At 55.6% G+C, this 13,726-nt stretch overlaps 1 protein-coding gene across 1 annotated transcript in view; it reads right to left on the reverse strand.

The window, feature by feature from the left end:
• The window catches only part of PPP1R37 (protein phosphatase 1 regulatory subunit 37), a 54,632-nt gene extending 42,230 nt beyond the window's left edge, over positions 1-12,402 (reverse strand). Inside the window, exon 1 of the mRNA XM_039467126.2 lies at positions 11,799-12,402. Coding sequence (XP_039323060.1) covers positions 11,799-12,000 — 202 coding nt within the window. The 5' untranslated portion in view covers positions 12,001-12,402. The remainder of the gene's footprint in view (positions 1-11,798) is intronic.
• Between the last annotated feature and the right edge of the window lie 1,324 nt (positions 12,403-13,726).

Below are 13,726 nucleotides of genomic sequence, written 5' to 3' on the forward strand. Positions count from 1 at the left end.
GTGGCTGGAGATGGTGGCAGGAGAGGTTATACATGGGCTTCCTAACCTGTTGTAGGGACACTGGAATGAGGGAAAAGGCAGCAGGGAGGTCACAAAGCATGATGTGAAACAGGAATAGCAAAGTCTGCTTTTTCAAGAATGCTGTGGCTGCTAGGTGGGGAGCAGGCTGGAGAGGGAGCAGGAGAGCCGTCAGGAGGCCCCTCCACCTAGCACAAGGGGGACAGCAAAGTGGAGGCAAAACCGATGCTGGTTGGCAAGGAATGAAGGGATGAATGCAGGAAAAAATGACTCAGTGAACAAACTCTTCCTTCCCCACACCCCACGTTCCCTGACTGTCCTGAGCCCCAGTGCCTGGGTTACAAGGGCTCCAGGGTGCCTGGCCTGGGTGCTCATTAGCAGCCCCACTTTACCTAGAGTCCCTAAGGTTCCTGGAGGCGTTCAGTGGTTGGACTCCCCCAGGAGCCAGATGGACAGGCTGCAGCCCTCTGCAGCACTGATCTAGGGCAGGGAGGTGGGCCCGAACAAACAACAACAGAGCGAGGAGGCGCCACGGAACCCAAGCGAGGGGAGCAGGGCTTTGTCTAGGGATGAAAAAAGGCCTTACCCAGGAGGCAGTGCGGGAGGGGTAACAGGAGTTCATCAGGAAGGGCAGGGGACTAGCGAGGGGCGTGCTGGGCAGAGGGCACCTGCGTCTAGGGCCCAGAAGGAGGCTGGACGTTCTTTGGGAAAGGCCTCCCACACCAGGCCCAGGGGGGTGGACTTTGTCCTGGAATTACAGTGGAGCCCTGGGGGCTTTCTGAAACAGGACAGAGGATCAGAACCACTCAAGCTGCCAGGCTAGAACACAGCTCCTCCCTACTATCTGTGTGGCCTTGGCACCTCTGTGAGCACCAGTTCCCTTCTCTAAGATTAATGAGTAAATGTGTGTAAAGAGCTTAGCCCTGGAAAGTGCTCCATAAATGGGAGCTGTGAGTACCACCACCACCATGACCCCTGCACAGTCACTTCCCTGCAGTTCATTTGCACCTTCTGGTAGCCCTACTCTCCCAGCCTCCTCCCTGTTGCCCGGGGGAACCAAGCCAGTTCAGCTGTGACAGTGCTTTGCTTTGCAAAAAGGAAGACTGCACAGGACTCGAGCAGTTCTCTACTACATCGCTGACAGCAGCTGGTGACAGCCTCGGAGACCGTGGAGAGAGGGAGGGGTGGGTGTGAAGGTGGCACACGAGTCCGACCCCAGTGGGTCCCAAGCGCCAGCTTGCTAGAGAAGACCGCCCACCTAACCAGGGAACACATCCCAGCTAGAACCCAACCAGCCCTGAGGGGAGCATCCTACTGCAGGGCTCCTGACCCAGGCTTCCGCCAGGAAGGGAGATGAGCGCTGGGCAAGTCACATGAGCCACGCGGCTGTCAGCAGACACTTCCAAACCTCCACCCCCACCGTGAGGCAACCGCTCAGTGCCAGCTGCCTAGAGGAAGGGAAGGGGTGAGAACAACTTCTGAGTGCCTACTGTGTACCTCCATCCACCACCAATTCATCCAGTGTGAGAGCCTGCGGAGGGCCAGGCACCATGGAGGGTACTGCTGGTGTGCTAAGACACAGATGGGTCCTGCCTTCAAGGACCTTCCTACTTAATGCAGCAAACAGCCAAGCATGACAGATCTCTCGAATTCCTTTTGGCACCCAGCCTCTGAACTCCCTTCCTGCAGTTGGGGAAGCCCCTCCACATCTCCCACCTCCTCTAAGCTGAAACACCAGACCCCAGCCTCCTGCGTGGCTCCAGCTCAGGGGCCCAACGTGGGCTCAGCCCCGGAGAAGCTGCAACGGCTTCCTCCAGCTGATCTAACAGGAGCAGCATCAGCTCAGCACTGGATGCAGGGTGCGCTCCTGTTGGCGTGGGCCCCAGGCCTGGTTCTCTGGTCTTCCCAGAGAGTCTAAAAACTTTGAAAGAGACTTCTCTTCTGCCAAAATGGCTTCACAAATAGAGAAAGTGTTCCAGGGAGGTCAAGAGACTTGCCCAAGGCCACACAGTCCAAGTGTGGAAGAGCCGAAATTGCACTCAGGCACATAATCTTACCCCACTGGTCATCTGGCCCCACTTGCCTAACCCTACAGCCCGGGAGGCAGGAACCAGGTCAAGTTCAGGACAGTGACATCACTTCACTCAACTTTCCCATGTCCTCATGAGCACCTGCTACAGCCAGCTACAGTCCTAGCTGCTTTCCAAGTAGAGGCTACTTCTTTGCCTGTGGTCCCATTTGTACAGGGATTGAGGATTAAATTAGCTAGGACTGGCACCCAGGGGCTCCCACGCCACCTCTCAGGTTACTGCCATTTCACAGACACGGAACAAGGCCTGCTGCGGGCTCCAGAGTCTCCTCCCGGAACCCTTGGGCCACACGGGTTTTGGAATCAGAATGTTCTGGGTGTTGTAAGACTGAGAGGATAGCTGTATTGCATTAAGCCACCAGCGGGGTATGGGCTGGTCTGCAGAGCTTTCTGGATCTGGGTCCTGTGAGACCTAAAGAGGATGCGGAGGTGAAGTCACTGGAGAGGTCACCAGACTTCACAGCCCGCACGCCTCCCACAGCCCATGCAGAGGCAGGATGTCCCAGGCAGTCAAGGCTGCGGGAGCATGAGAGAAGGGGCTCAGAAATCCAAGGAGAGGGCCAGGCGCGGTGGCTCAAGCCTGTAATCCCAGCACTTTGGGAGGCCAAGGTGGGTGGATCACGAGGTCAAGAGATCGAGACCATCCTGGTCAACACGGTGAAACCCCGTCTTTACTAAAAATACAAAAAAGTAGCTGGGCATGGTGGCACATGCCTGTAATCCAAGCTACTCAGGAGGCTGAGGCAGGAGAATTGCCTGAACCCAGGAGGCGGAGGTTGCGGTGAGCCGAGATCGCGCCATTGCACTCCAGCCTGGGTAACAAGAGAGAAACTCCGTCTCAAAAAAAAAAAAAAAAAGAAAAGAAAAAAGAAATCCAAGGAGAGAAGGGAAGGGGGAAAACAGTCACCTTGGAGGTGTTACAGCAAACAGTGGCAATGCAAAACTGCTGTTGGCGGGGCTCGGTTTAGAGAAACCTGAGGAAGAAGTCAATGAAGTCAAGTGTCAGCTATTAGCCAATCTGAGACTATGCCAACCAAGCCTCCAGGCTCCTGGCTCATGGCCACCTCCATGGTCTCCCCGCCTCAGTCTCACCCCCTTCAAGTCACCCCCACCCAGGGTTCTGTTAAAAAACACCCATCATGCCCCTTTTTTATTTTTTCTGAGACAGGATCTCACTAGGCTGAAGAGCAGTGGTGTCATCACAGCTCACTAAAGTCTCGACCTCGTGGGCCCAAGTGATCCTCCCACCTTAGCCTCATGAGTAGCTGCAACTATAAGTGCATGCCACTATGCTGGGCTAATTTTCGTATCTTTTGTAGAGACAAGGTCTCACCATGTTGCCCAGGCCAGTCACCAATGGGGAAAGTGGTCCAGGGAAGTCAAGGGACTGGTCTTAAACTCCTGGGCTCAAGTGATCTTCCCACCTGGGCTTCCCAAAGTGCTGGGATGACAGGCTTGAGCACCCAGCCCGGCCCAGGCCCCTTCATAAGCCCACTGGGGCTCCCAGCTAGCACAGCCCATAAGGCCCCACCAGCAGTCTCTCCTGCCTCCTCCAGCCTCACCTCTGACACCTCTGTCTCCACTTCAACTAAGTCTGGCTTTTTTTCTGTTCTTCAGATGTACCAGGCTGGTTCTCTCTGCCTTCCATCCCTGGTGCACACCTCCCGCTGCTCCTCACCTGCCTAATTGCTGGATTTCCTTGTTGACATCCCTTCTAGGAAGCTGCCTCTGCCCTGCCCTCCTGCACACCCGTGAACCCTTCCTAATCTGAGTCCTCGGCACCCTGGCTTGCTGACTATGTCTCGCTCACTTAACTGTGACCCCCACAGAAGCCTGGACTGGGCCTGTCTTCTGCCCTAACTCGTAACACGTGGCACGGCCACACCACACTGAATGTATGACTGGTTACGGGTTCACCAAGTCACTCATGCAGCAAGAATATATTGAGTGCCTACCATGTACCAGACACTGTGTAGCACAGGAAGAACATGCCCCAGAGGCCAAGGGTCAGAGCAGCAGGCAATGCTGAGGACAGAGAAGCAGCACAAACCTCCCGGGACTCGAGCTGTCCACGAATTAGTGAACCCCCTCCAGCATGCCCACCAGGCTGGGCCCTTACCCCACCTGTTTCTGCTTCTCATCCCTGCCACAACCCTGCAAAGCCAGCACTGTCACCTCCATTTTATGGATGGTTCTGGGTTATAGATGAAGAAACTGTACCGGCACGTTGCACCGAATGCAGCCACTGGCCTGCACCCGCTCAGCCGACACACAGGGGTGACTCTGCGGGCTTCGGTGCCAGGCTGGCTGCCGGGGTCTGAATCCCAGCTCAACCACTTACTGGCTGTGTGACCCCGGGAAAATTACTTTACCTCTATGGGCCCCATTTCCTCGTCTACAAATTGGGGCAAATGGTACCTACCTCCCGGGGTGGCTGTGGTATCTAAATGCGATAATACAGGAAAGGCACTTAGACCAGTGCCTGGCACAGGCACATGAAAGGCAATGACTGGTGACGACAAAGGTCAGCCAGAGGGCAGGGATTTAACCTGCCCCGCCCCCATGCTCCACAGCAGCAGGCGGCCTTCCCAGCTTGAATTTCTGCAGTTACCTTAAGGCAGACATTTCTTTCTTTTTTTTTTTTTTTTTTTGAGACAGAGTCTCACTCTGTCACCAGATGCTAGGCTGGAGTGCAGTGGCACAATCTCGGCTCACTGCAACCTCTGCCTCCCGGGTTCAAGCAATTCTCCTGCCTCAGCCTCCCAAGTAGCTGGGACTACAGGCGCACACCACCATACCCAGCTAATTTTTGTATTTTTAGTAGAGACGGGGTTTCACCATGTTGGCCAGGACGGTCTTGATCTCTTGACCTCGTGGTCCGCCCGCCTCGGCCTCCCAAAGTGCTGGGATTACAGGCTTGAGCCACCGCGCCTGGCCCTAAGGCAGACATTTCAATGCTCACCTATTAATTTGCTCCAAAACAGGTCTTTGAGGTCAATGCCAGTCACCCCTGAACTGAGGTCTGAAGGCAGGCTTGGGACTGAGTGATGGATGGCGGAGCAGAGTACACAGACAGCCAAGCGAGGTTGTCGGAACCACCTGGGGAGCTTTTGTAAAAGCAGCTCTCTGGCCTCCATGCCCAGGGACTGATCCAGCTGCAGCCTGGCCAGCACAGGGCATGTGGCCCCACAGTTCTTAATCCTCTTGGAGCTAGATGCCTGCGAAGGTTCCCAGAGCCCAGTACCTCGCTCCCAGAAACAGGCACACACGCACTCCCGCTGATGCGCTCAACGCTGGTTACTGAGTGCCAGCGGGGGCCGGCTTCGGGTGCTCTTTCAGGACTCAGAATGGGCACTAAAGCCTGTCTGTAGGTCCCTGAGGAAGAGCCCTTGTCCTGGCCCCAATTGGATTAACTACCACAGAAAAGTTTCTCGTAAATACCACCATGGGGTGTGTGATCGGAGGAAAACACCCTATTCCTTCAGACATGTGTCCAGTGCCCGAGCCCTCCTGTCTGCTGGACTAGGGTCACAGAAGTGACTCACGCAGTCTTTGCCCTTGAACGGGAAAATATGATGCGAGCACAGATAATCACAGGCACAAAGAATCAGGCAGCCCACCTGCGTGTGCAGGCACTGAGAGTGGCGTGAGTCACAGTGTGCAAAGGGCCTGGGAGGGCAGAAGGCAGATGCCCACACAACAGTACCGCTAATCCAATCGTGCCTCAACAGGGTAGGGGTCGGGGTGGTAGAGCCCCTTCTCCAAAGGAGACGCAGGCTCAGGGAGGAGCTGCAACTCGTCCCAAGTCAGCAGCCTATGTAGGCAGAGGCTGGGACTAACACGTCCAGTGTGGAATCTTGGTGGCCCTGCTGCCTCTCCTGCTAGTGGGCTGAGACATGCTCATTTCACTCAGAGAGGTTGGGGAACTTGTCCATGCTCACATAGCTTGGCACAGACAGAGTCAGGCCTGGAGATCAGGGACTGCTGGAGCACTGAGCCTGGAGAACTGAGCCTCCAAGGAAAAGCAGGGATGCTGACGTGGGAGACCGTAGGGGGAAAAGGGAGTACAAACACACAACACAGGCAGGAAACAGAAACTAAACGTTAGGGCTCTAGATGGGGGCAGAGGAGCGGTGATGACAGGAATAACAAGGCAGGCATTTGCTGAGCATTTACTATGGATCAGGCACGGTGTTATCTCACTTAATCCTCCCAATCACCCTATGAGGACATACTTCTGTCAGCTGCATTTTAGACACAGAAAAATCGAGGCAGAGAGAACAATCACCAAAGTCACATGGCTGTTCAGTGGCAGGGTCTACTTGCCAACTCCAGCAGCAGGAGGTGGAGCTAGGCCCAGATGGAAACCTGAGCAGATGCATCAAAGCACCTCCCTGGGCCCCAATCCCTACTCCCAGCAGCTCCACCACAAACGCCCAAGCAAGCCACTTCCTCTAACCTAGGGCCTCTTTCCACCTCTGACAGGTACGCGTCTACCTGTCCTGCCTGTTTCAAGGACTAAATCTGCAGCACAGGTTTCCATAACAAACGGTGTGGCATTACCATGCCCTTGGATCCCCATTTAAGAACATTCTGCCCCCTCTGCTCCCTCCGCCCTCCAAATCTCAGGCGGCCAGAGACGGCAGCATGCTTGGGCCCCTCACCCTGCCCTGCAGACACCTTCACTTCCTGCAAGGAGCTTCCTGGTGGGCAAGCCCCCAGTGCACACACACTCGAGGACGGATGATCAGGGAGCAGAGAGTGAGTCACCGGCAAGACTGGAGGGAGGGGGAGACGAGTCTCCCAGACTGGCTGGTGTCATGTGCTCTTGATCACAAGTCCCTCTCACAAGCCTATCTTTCCAATCCCACAGAGTTCATCGGGGACTGGGAATATCAGCCAAGCCTCAGGTCATTCCTGCAGTTTGGCCTAAAGGGTTCCTTGTATAAGTCTGGCCTTGGCCTTCAGAAGAGCTGAAGGGTCTGCCACAACATGATGGGGTACAGTGCAGCCAGCTACCCCCGCTCCCCATGGGCAGGCACCCATACACCCAGCCTGGCAGTGCTGAAGCAGCCTCTTTCACTCACGATTCCCAGCCTGCCTCCTCCCGGAGCTTCCCGGCCCATCCATGCACACCTGGCTGTGGCTGCTGTGGGGACCTGTCCCAGCGGATTCACTCTATCCTCTGACACCCTGGTGGTCTGCAGGGCAGGGATCACTGGCCTTACTTTACAGGTGACGAAACACAATGCTCCTCAAGAGCCCATGCTTGCCGGAGGCCACAGGACACAATGCTGCCCGCTGGCTTCCCCACACCAGGCTGCTTGGGCCCCTGACACCACCAGGCCTCATAGGCCACAGGCACTCATTCAACAACTGAGTGTCCTTGAGGAAAGCAGAGAAGAGAATGGACTCAGTCTCTGCTCTCCCATTCCAGCAGGGAGAGAGACCACCACCAAGAAAACAAGCACGCAACAGAACATCAGATGGCCATTTGTGCAATAAGCAAACAGCAGCCCCAGCCTGCGGAACCCCACTGCTGGAGGTGGGGAGCCAGGAAGGTGGAGCCCGTGCAGGCTCAAGACCCTCCCTCACAATCCCCCTCCTCCAGATCACCTCATCTCCAGGAATCCCCATACCCCCAGCCCCTGCAGGGCGTGAGGGAGCTCTTGCCCTCAGACAGACACCCCCCACAGCTCCCAGCTGGGTCACCACTCCAGCCCCAGGGGCGAGGCTCCGCTGAAGGAGAACCCTGTGCTGCGGCACCTCCACTGCTGCTTTCTCCCCGCCTGGGGGCGCTCCTCCACCCCCAGCCTAGGCAGTGTTCCACCTCGAGCATGCCACAACAGCTTCCAGATGACTGAGTCTCCCCAATTCAAACCCGTCAGCTCTTCTGTCACCCCTTGGCCTTGGGGTCACGCCACCCTTCCACTAGGTCCACAGCTCAAATGACACCCCCATCCCTCCCCACAGCTTCCAAGACTGATGCCAATAAATCTCCCACCTCTGTTCTAAGACCAAGCAACTCCTCCCTGCAGTCCCCTAGCCCCAGATCCTCTGGCCTCTCACTTGGGCCACCCCTTAGACCCACTTTCTGTATCACGATTCCTCTTCCACACCCTGGCAAACCCTCCACCTCCCCCACCCCCACGGCCAGTGAACGACTCCGCTGTCCTCCCAAGCACAAGGCCTATCCCCTGCTCTTTGGTATTCCCAGACCCTTGGGTTTTCTGTCCTGCAAATCCCATTGTCCAGACATACCAACTTCACCGATGACCCCCTCCTCTGCCCAGGCCCAAGATCACCAACTCCCTACTGCCAAGCCAACTCCTCAAGCCCTCCCCCCAACCAAGAAGGACCAATTCTTCCAGTCCAGCCCATGTCATCACCTATGCAGCTCAGACCCATGGACTCCCTGGGAGTGTGAGTCCTGACCAGGCCTTACTGCCCCTCTCTAACCACTGTAATGAGAGACTCCCCGAGCCTGGAGAGTGTCACCCCCTCCACCCCTTACCCAGGACAGACCAACTGGCACTCCTCTAACTCCTCCCAGCCAGGCTCCAATTGCCCCTCTTTTCTTGACAGACAGCCTTCCGTGACCTCCAATGCCTTCACTGCCGCTTCAAGACTGCTCGTGAAAACAAACAAAAAATAAATCTGTCTGGATGATGGCTGCTATTTATGTGGCAGAAATCTATGAGGACTACCTTACTTCATCCTCACAACTACCCCATGGTAAAAATTAGCCCCTCCATTTGCAGAGAAAGAAACAGAGGCTTAGAGAGGAAAGTGGCTTACTGAACGAAAGCCAAAGCTTTTCTGGGAACTTGCGGACCAGAAACTTTACCCCCTCCCACCCTCCCCCCGTGCCCAATCTATGCCAAACTCTCTAGCTGCCCTTACCTCCGACCCTTCAGTCCACAAACTGGCCATCTTCCCCCCGCCTGCCCCCCATTCGCTCCAGGCCCACTCACTGCCACCTCCCTCCTCTCCCGGAAGCTCTGAGGCAGCCACATCCAGGCCCCACCCCACGCATGAGCTCCTCTACTCCAGTCCCGAAGATGACCAACACTGCCTTAACGACGACGACCGCCATCAAGAACGCTCACCCTAGCGGATTCCTTCCCATATGTAACTTCATCCAGTCCTCTCTTAAATCCCATGGTGAGAGTATTACCACCTCCTTTACAGATGGGAAGACTGAGGCTCAGGAGCTAGGGAACCAGCCTGAGGTCTCGAGGCTCTGACCTGGAGCCTCTGCTCTTGAACCACCCTGTTCTGACTCGCCAGGTCTTTCCCCTTCCTGCTCTGGACTGGATACCATGCTGTAGCCAGGAGCCATTCTGACTGTGCCCTAGTCCCAAACTAACCACCTATCCCTGGGGTGTAGAGCCCAAGGACTTAGCTGGCTCCCAGTGCCAAAAGTCTCTCTCTCTCTTTTTTTTTTTTTTTTTTTTTCTTGTTTTTAGGCAGGATCTCTGTCACCCAGGCTGGATTTCAGCGGCGCAATCATAGCTCACTGCACCATCAACCTCTTGAACTCAAGTCATCCTCCCTCTTCAGCCTCCCGAGTAGCTGGGACTACAGGCTTATGCCACCACACCCGGCTAATTTTTCTACTTTTTTTAGAGATGTGGTTTCACCTTGTTGCCCATGCTGGTCTTGAACTCCTGGGCACGGGTGATCTGCCCACCTTGGCCTGCCAAAGTGCTGGGGTAACAGGCATGAACCATGGCACCCAGCCCAAAAGTATTAATTTAACCACTGTCTCTTTAAGAATAACTAGCCAGCCAGATGTGATGGCTCACGCCTGTAATCCCAACACTTTGGGAGGCTGAGGCGGGCAGATCACCTGAGGTCAGGAGTTTGAGACTTGCCTAGCCAACATGGTGAAACCCTGTGTCTACTAAAAATACAAACACTTTTAGTTAGGTGTGGTGGCAGGCACTCACAATCCTAGATACTCAGGAGGCTGAGGCAGGAGAATTGCTGGAATCCAGGACGCGGAGGTTGCAGTGAGCTGAGATCATGCCACTGCACTCCAGCCTGGCGACAGAGGGAGACTCCATCTAAAACAATAATAAGAAGTAACCAAACTGTCATTCATGATGAACTCCCTGTGTGTTCAGTTTCCAGTTACTATGATTCCCACCCTCACATCAAAACCACCACTTCCTCCACTGTCCACAGACTGGAAAAGTTTCTCCCCTTACCCTGGGCCGGCAGATCAGCTTCTACAGAACCACAGCCAGTCCAATCCCTGACTTCACGGGCTGCACCCTAGCAGGACTGACAGACTTCTCCAGCACAAAACGGACTCAACACTGCCCTGAATCTCCCAAGCAACTTCCACCTTCCCAGCCCTATGGCTCCAATACACTCCTTTCAGCTCCAACACCGACCTGGCCCTCTCCAGTGGGCTTGCCCGCTCTCCCAACACCTCAAGTGGTCAAACTTCTTCAGTTCTCTCACCGGCTAATAGCCAGCAACTCTAGTTCCTGACTTGATAACATCCCCTCATTCTTCTTTTTCTTCGAGACAGAGTTTTGCTCTTGTCATCCAGGCTGAAGTGCAACGTTGTGATAGCTTACAGCAACCTCTGCCTCCCAGGTTTAAGCCATTCTCCCTGCCTCAGCCTCCCAAGTAGCTGGGATTACAAGGCCCACCATCATGCCCGGGCAATTTTTATATTTTGAGTAGAGACAGGGTTTCCCCATGTTGGCCAGGCTGCTTCCGAACTCCTGACCTCAAGTGATCAACCTGCCTCGGCCTCCCAAAGTGCTAGAATTACGAGCAGGAGCCAATGCGTCCAGCCACCCAATTCTTTCTCAGGAAGGAACAAGAAGACCCTTCCACAGCCATGCCCCAAACATCCTCTGCTCCTGAACGACTGACAGCCTTCCTTCTGCCGCGCTGGCTTTTCTTAACACCACACTGCAGCTGGAGGCAGTGGCTCACGCCTGTAATCTCAACATTCTGGGAGGCCAAGCGGGGAGGCTCGCTTGAATCCAGAAGTTCGAGACCAGCCTGGGCAACATAATGAGATATCGTCACAATAAAAAGAAAAAACGACACTGCCTCTGACTCCCTTACCTAACCGCAAATTGACCACCAGCCCTGCTCCTCTTCTGGGAGCTTACTTTATGACTCCCTTTTTACCAAGTCCTCCACAGCCACAGTCCAGGTTTATATTCTCCCTCTTTCCAGCCAAGAAAGTGACCAACACGATCACTCCTTTCCCCGAGGCTTGCAGACCAGCAGCTTAACCTCTTCGTAGCCTCACAGACCCAGCAAACTCTTACAACTGCCCTTTCAGGGCCAATGTTGACCCGCTCTTCCTCCCTTGGCCGCTCTTTCTCTCCTTTTCTGGTAGAACTACGAACGCAAAGGCTGCCACCCTCCCCATCTGACAAACCACCAAACTTTATTTAATGCTCATCGTTTTAAACCCTAAAACGATCACCTCCTTTGTCTCGGGTGGGTGGGGTGCGGCAGAAACCAGGTACTTTTCACCTTCCCAACTCCATGGCCACCCCCTCTCTAACAGCCTCCGACTCTAAACTGACGACTGTCCCCTTAATTAGCCATTACGTGCAATCTATTGAACGCCACCTCAGCCAGGCCCTGCACCGATCCCTCCCGACTCCCGGGTCCCCCTCGAGCCCGCCCCCGCTTCTCCCGCGGTAGCTACCATGTCTCCAGGGGTCTTTGGGCTCCACTGCTCCAGACACGATATCCTCGTCGGACGGGAACGTGACGCGCTTGGCTGCAGCCTTGAGGCGCCCATCCGCGGGGGGCGAAGCGGGGCTGGGACACCCGGCCTCGGCGGGGGCCTCTTCAACGTCGTCGTCTGCGCCCGGCCCGGGCGGCGCCTCCTGCGGCGGGATCTCCATAGCCGCCGCCGCCTCCTCACGGGGGCCCCGGGGACATGCCCCGGGCCCCGGACTTGTCTCTCCCGGCCCGCCCGCCGTCCTGGGGCATGGGCTCCGCCGCTGCTTCAGGCGCCGCCTCCGTCCGCTCTCCTCGTCGTCGTAGTCTTCGCCGCCGGGAGCCCAAGCGCGCCTCCGCCGAGCCCCGCGCGCGCCTGCCCGTTCGCAGTCACACTTTCGCTCGAGGCTGGAGAGCCCGTCGCTTACTAAAAGACGCAGAAAACCAATTTAAGCGACTTGCAGGTAGAGTTGTCCCGCGGGTGACATGAAGAGGGAAACAAAAGGCAGAAAGGGCCACGGAAAAAAGAAACGTGAGCAGCGAATCTGCAGAGCCGGAACTGCAGACTATGGGGGGCGGGGCGAAGAAGACGCCGTCTCCAAGAGCAGCGCGCAAGCGCGAAGCTGAGCCCACGCCTCCCCGCCTGAGTCCAGATAACGAATATCAGCTCCGGCACATTCGTCAAGAGCCCAGGGAATGGAGTGGAAGAAATGAAAACATCTGACGGTGCGCGGCGGCTCACGCCTATAATCCCGGCACTTTGGGAGGTTTAGGCAGGAGGATCGCTTGAGTCCAGGAGTTCGAGACCAGCCTCGGCAACATAGCGAGGCCCCGTCTACAAAAATATTTTAAAATTTGCAGGGTCTGGTGTTGGGCTCCTGTAGTTCCAGCTGCTTAGGAAGTGGGAGGATCGCTTGAGCCCAGGAAGTTGAGGCTGCACTGAGCTATGATCCCGCCCCTGCACTCCAGCCTGGGAGACAGAGCAAGACCCTGGAAAAGTCTCGCTCAACAAAAGGAAAGAAATAAAAACATGGAGGCTAGACTAACTGATGAAGAGTGGTAACGGCATGAAGAAATCGAAAAAAAAGGCAGATAGGAGCTGCATTCAGTATATAAGTACAGTTGATGGATGCTGACAGACAGGGATCCTCTGGAGACGAAGCCTCGGCCCCTTCGCTAGTCTCCAGTCTTCCATTTGCACACTGCAGTTAACATCAACAGCTCTCTGTGCCTAGACAGAGTTGCATAAAATACAACTTAAATTACAATGCTAAAATAAATATGAGCCCATGAGCAGCATCATAGGCCTGATTTTAAAAAACAAAACCTAGGAGAAGGTAGAAATTCCAAAAGCCAACCCAAATTCTGAGCGACAAGGCTGGTGGGTCACCGAGGCAAGAACGAACTAGGGCGAGCTCAAGCCACACCCTCCGGCTCAGGCCCAACGCTTGACATTCGCCGCCGCACTTTCGCCACGCTTTCCCTAGCTCACCCGGCAACCTGCGGAAGGCGGGGCTGAAACCATAAAAGGGGACCGGGGCGGAGCGAGCCGCGTCGTTGCCAAGGCAACTCGAGAGCTAGGTCCCGGCCTCTGCGGAGCCGGCGTCGCGAACCGACAGACGGCTGCTGAGGCTGCTCCCGGCGCGGTTCATCATCGGCCGCCGCACTTTCGCGACAGAGACGAAACGACCCTAACCTTTACTTAATGGAAGGCTTCGCTTACATCCTGAACTTAAAGTAACTGCAGAAGGGGGCAGAAACGGCTTTCTTTTTAAACAATGCACGGAAAGGTTACCAGTGACAGGGGCGGTTAGCAAAGCGCGTGATGTGAACGGCCACGCTACAAGGCTGGAGAGAAACGGGGAGGGGAAGAAGTTTCACCCCGACCGCGAACCCTCGGCCATTTCTCAG

The sequence above is a fragment of the Saimiri boliviensis genome, chromosome 14 (assembly GCF_048565385.1).
Source record: "Saimiri boliviensis isolate mSaiBol1 chromosome 14, mSaiBol1.pri, whole genome shotgun sequence".
Classification (NCBI taxonomy): domain Eukaryota; kingdom Metazoa; phylum Chordata; class Mammalia; order Primates; family Cebidae; genus Saimiri; species Saimiri boliviensis.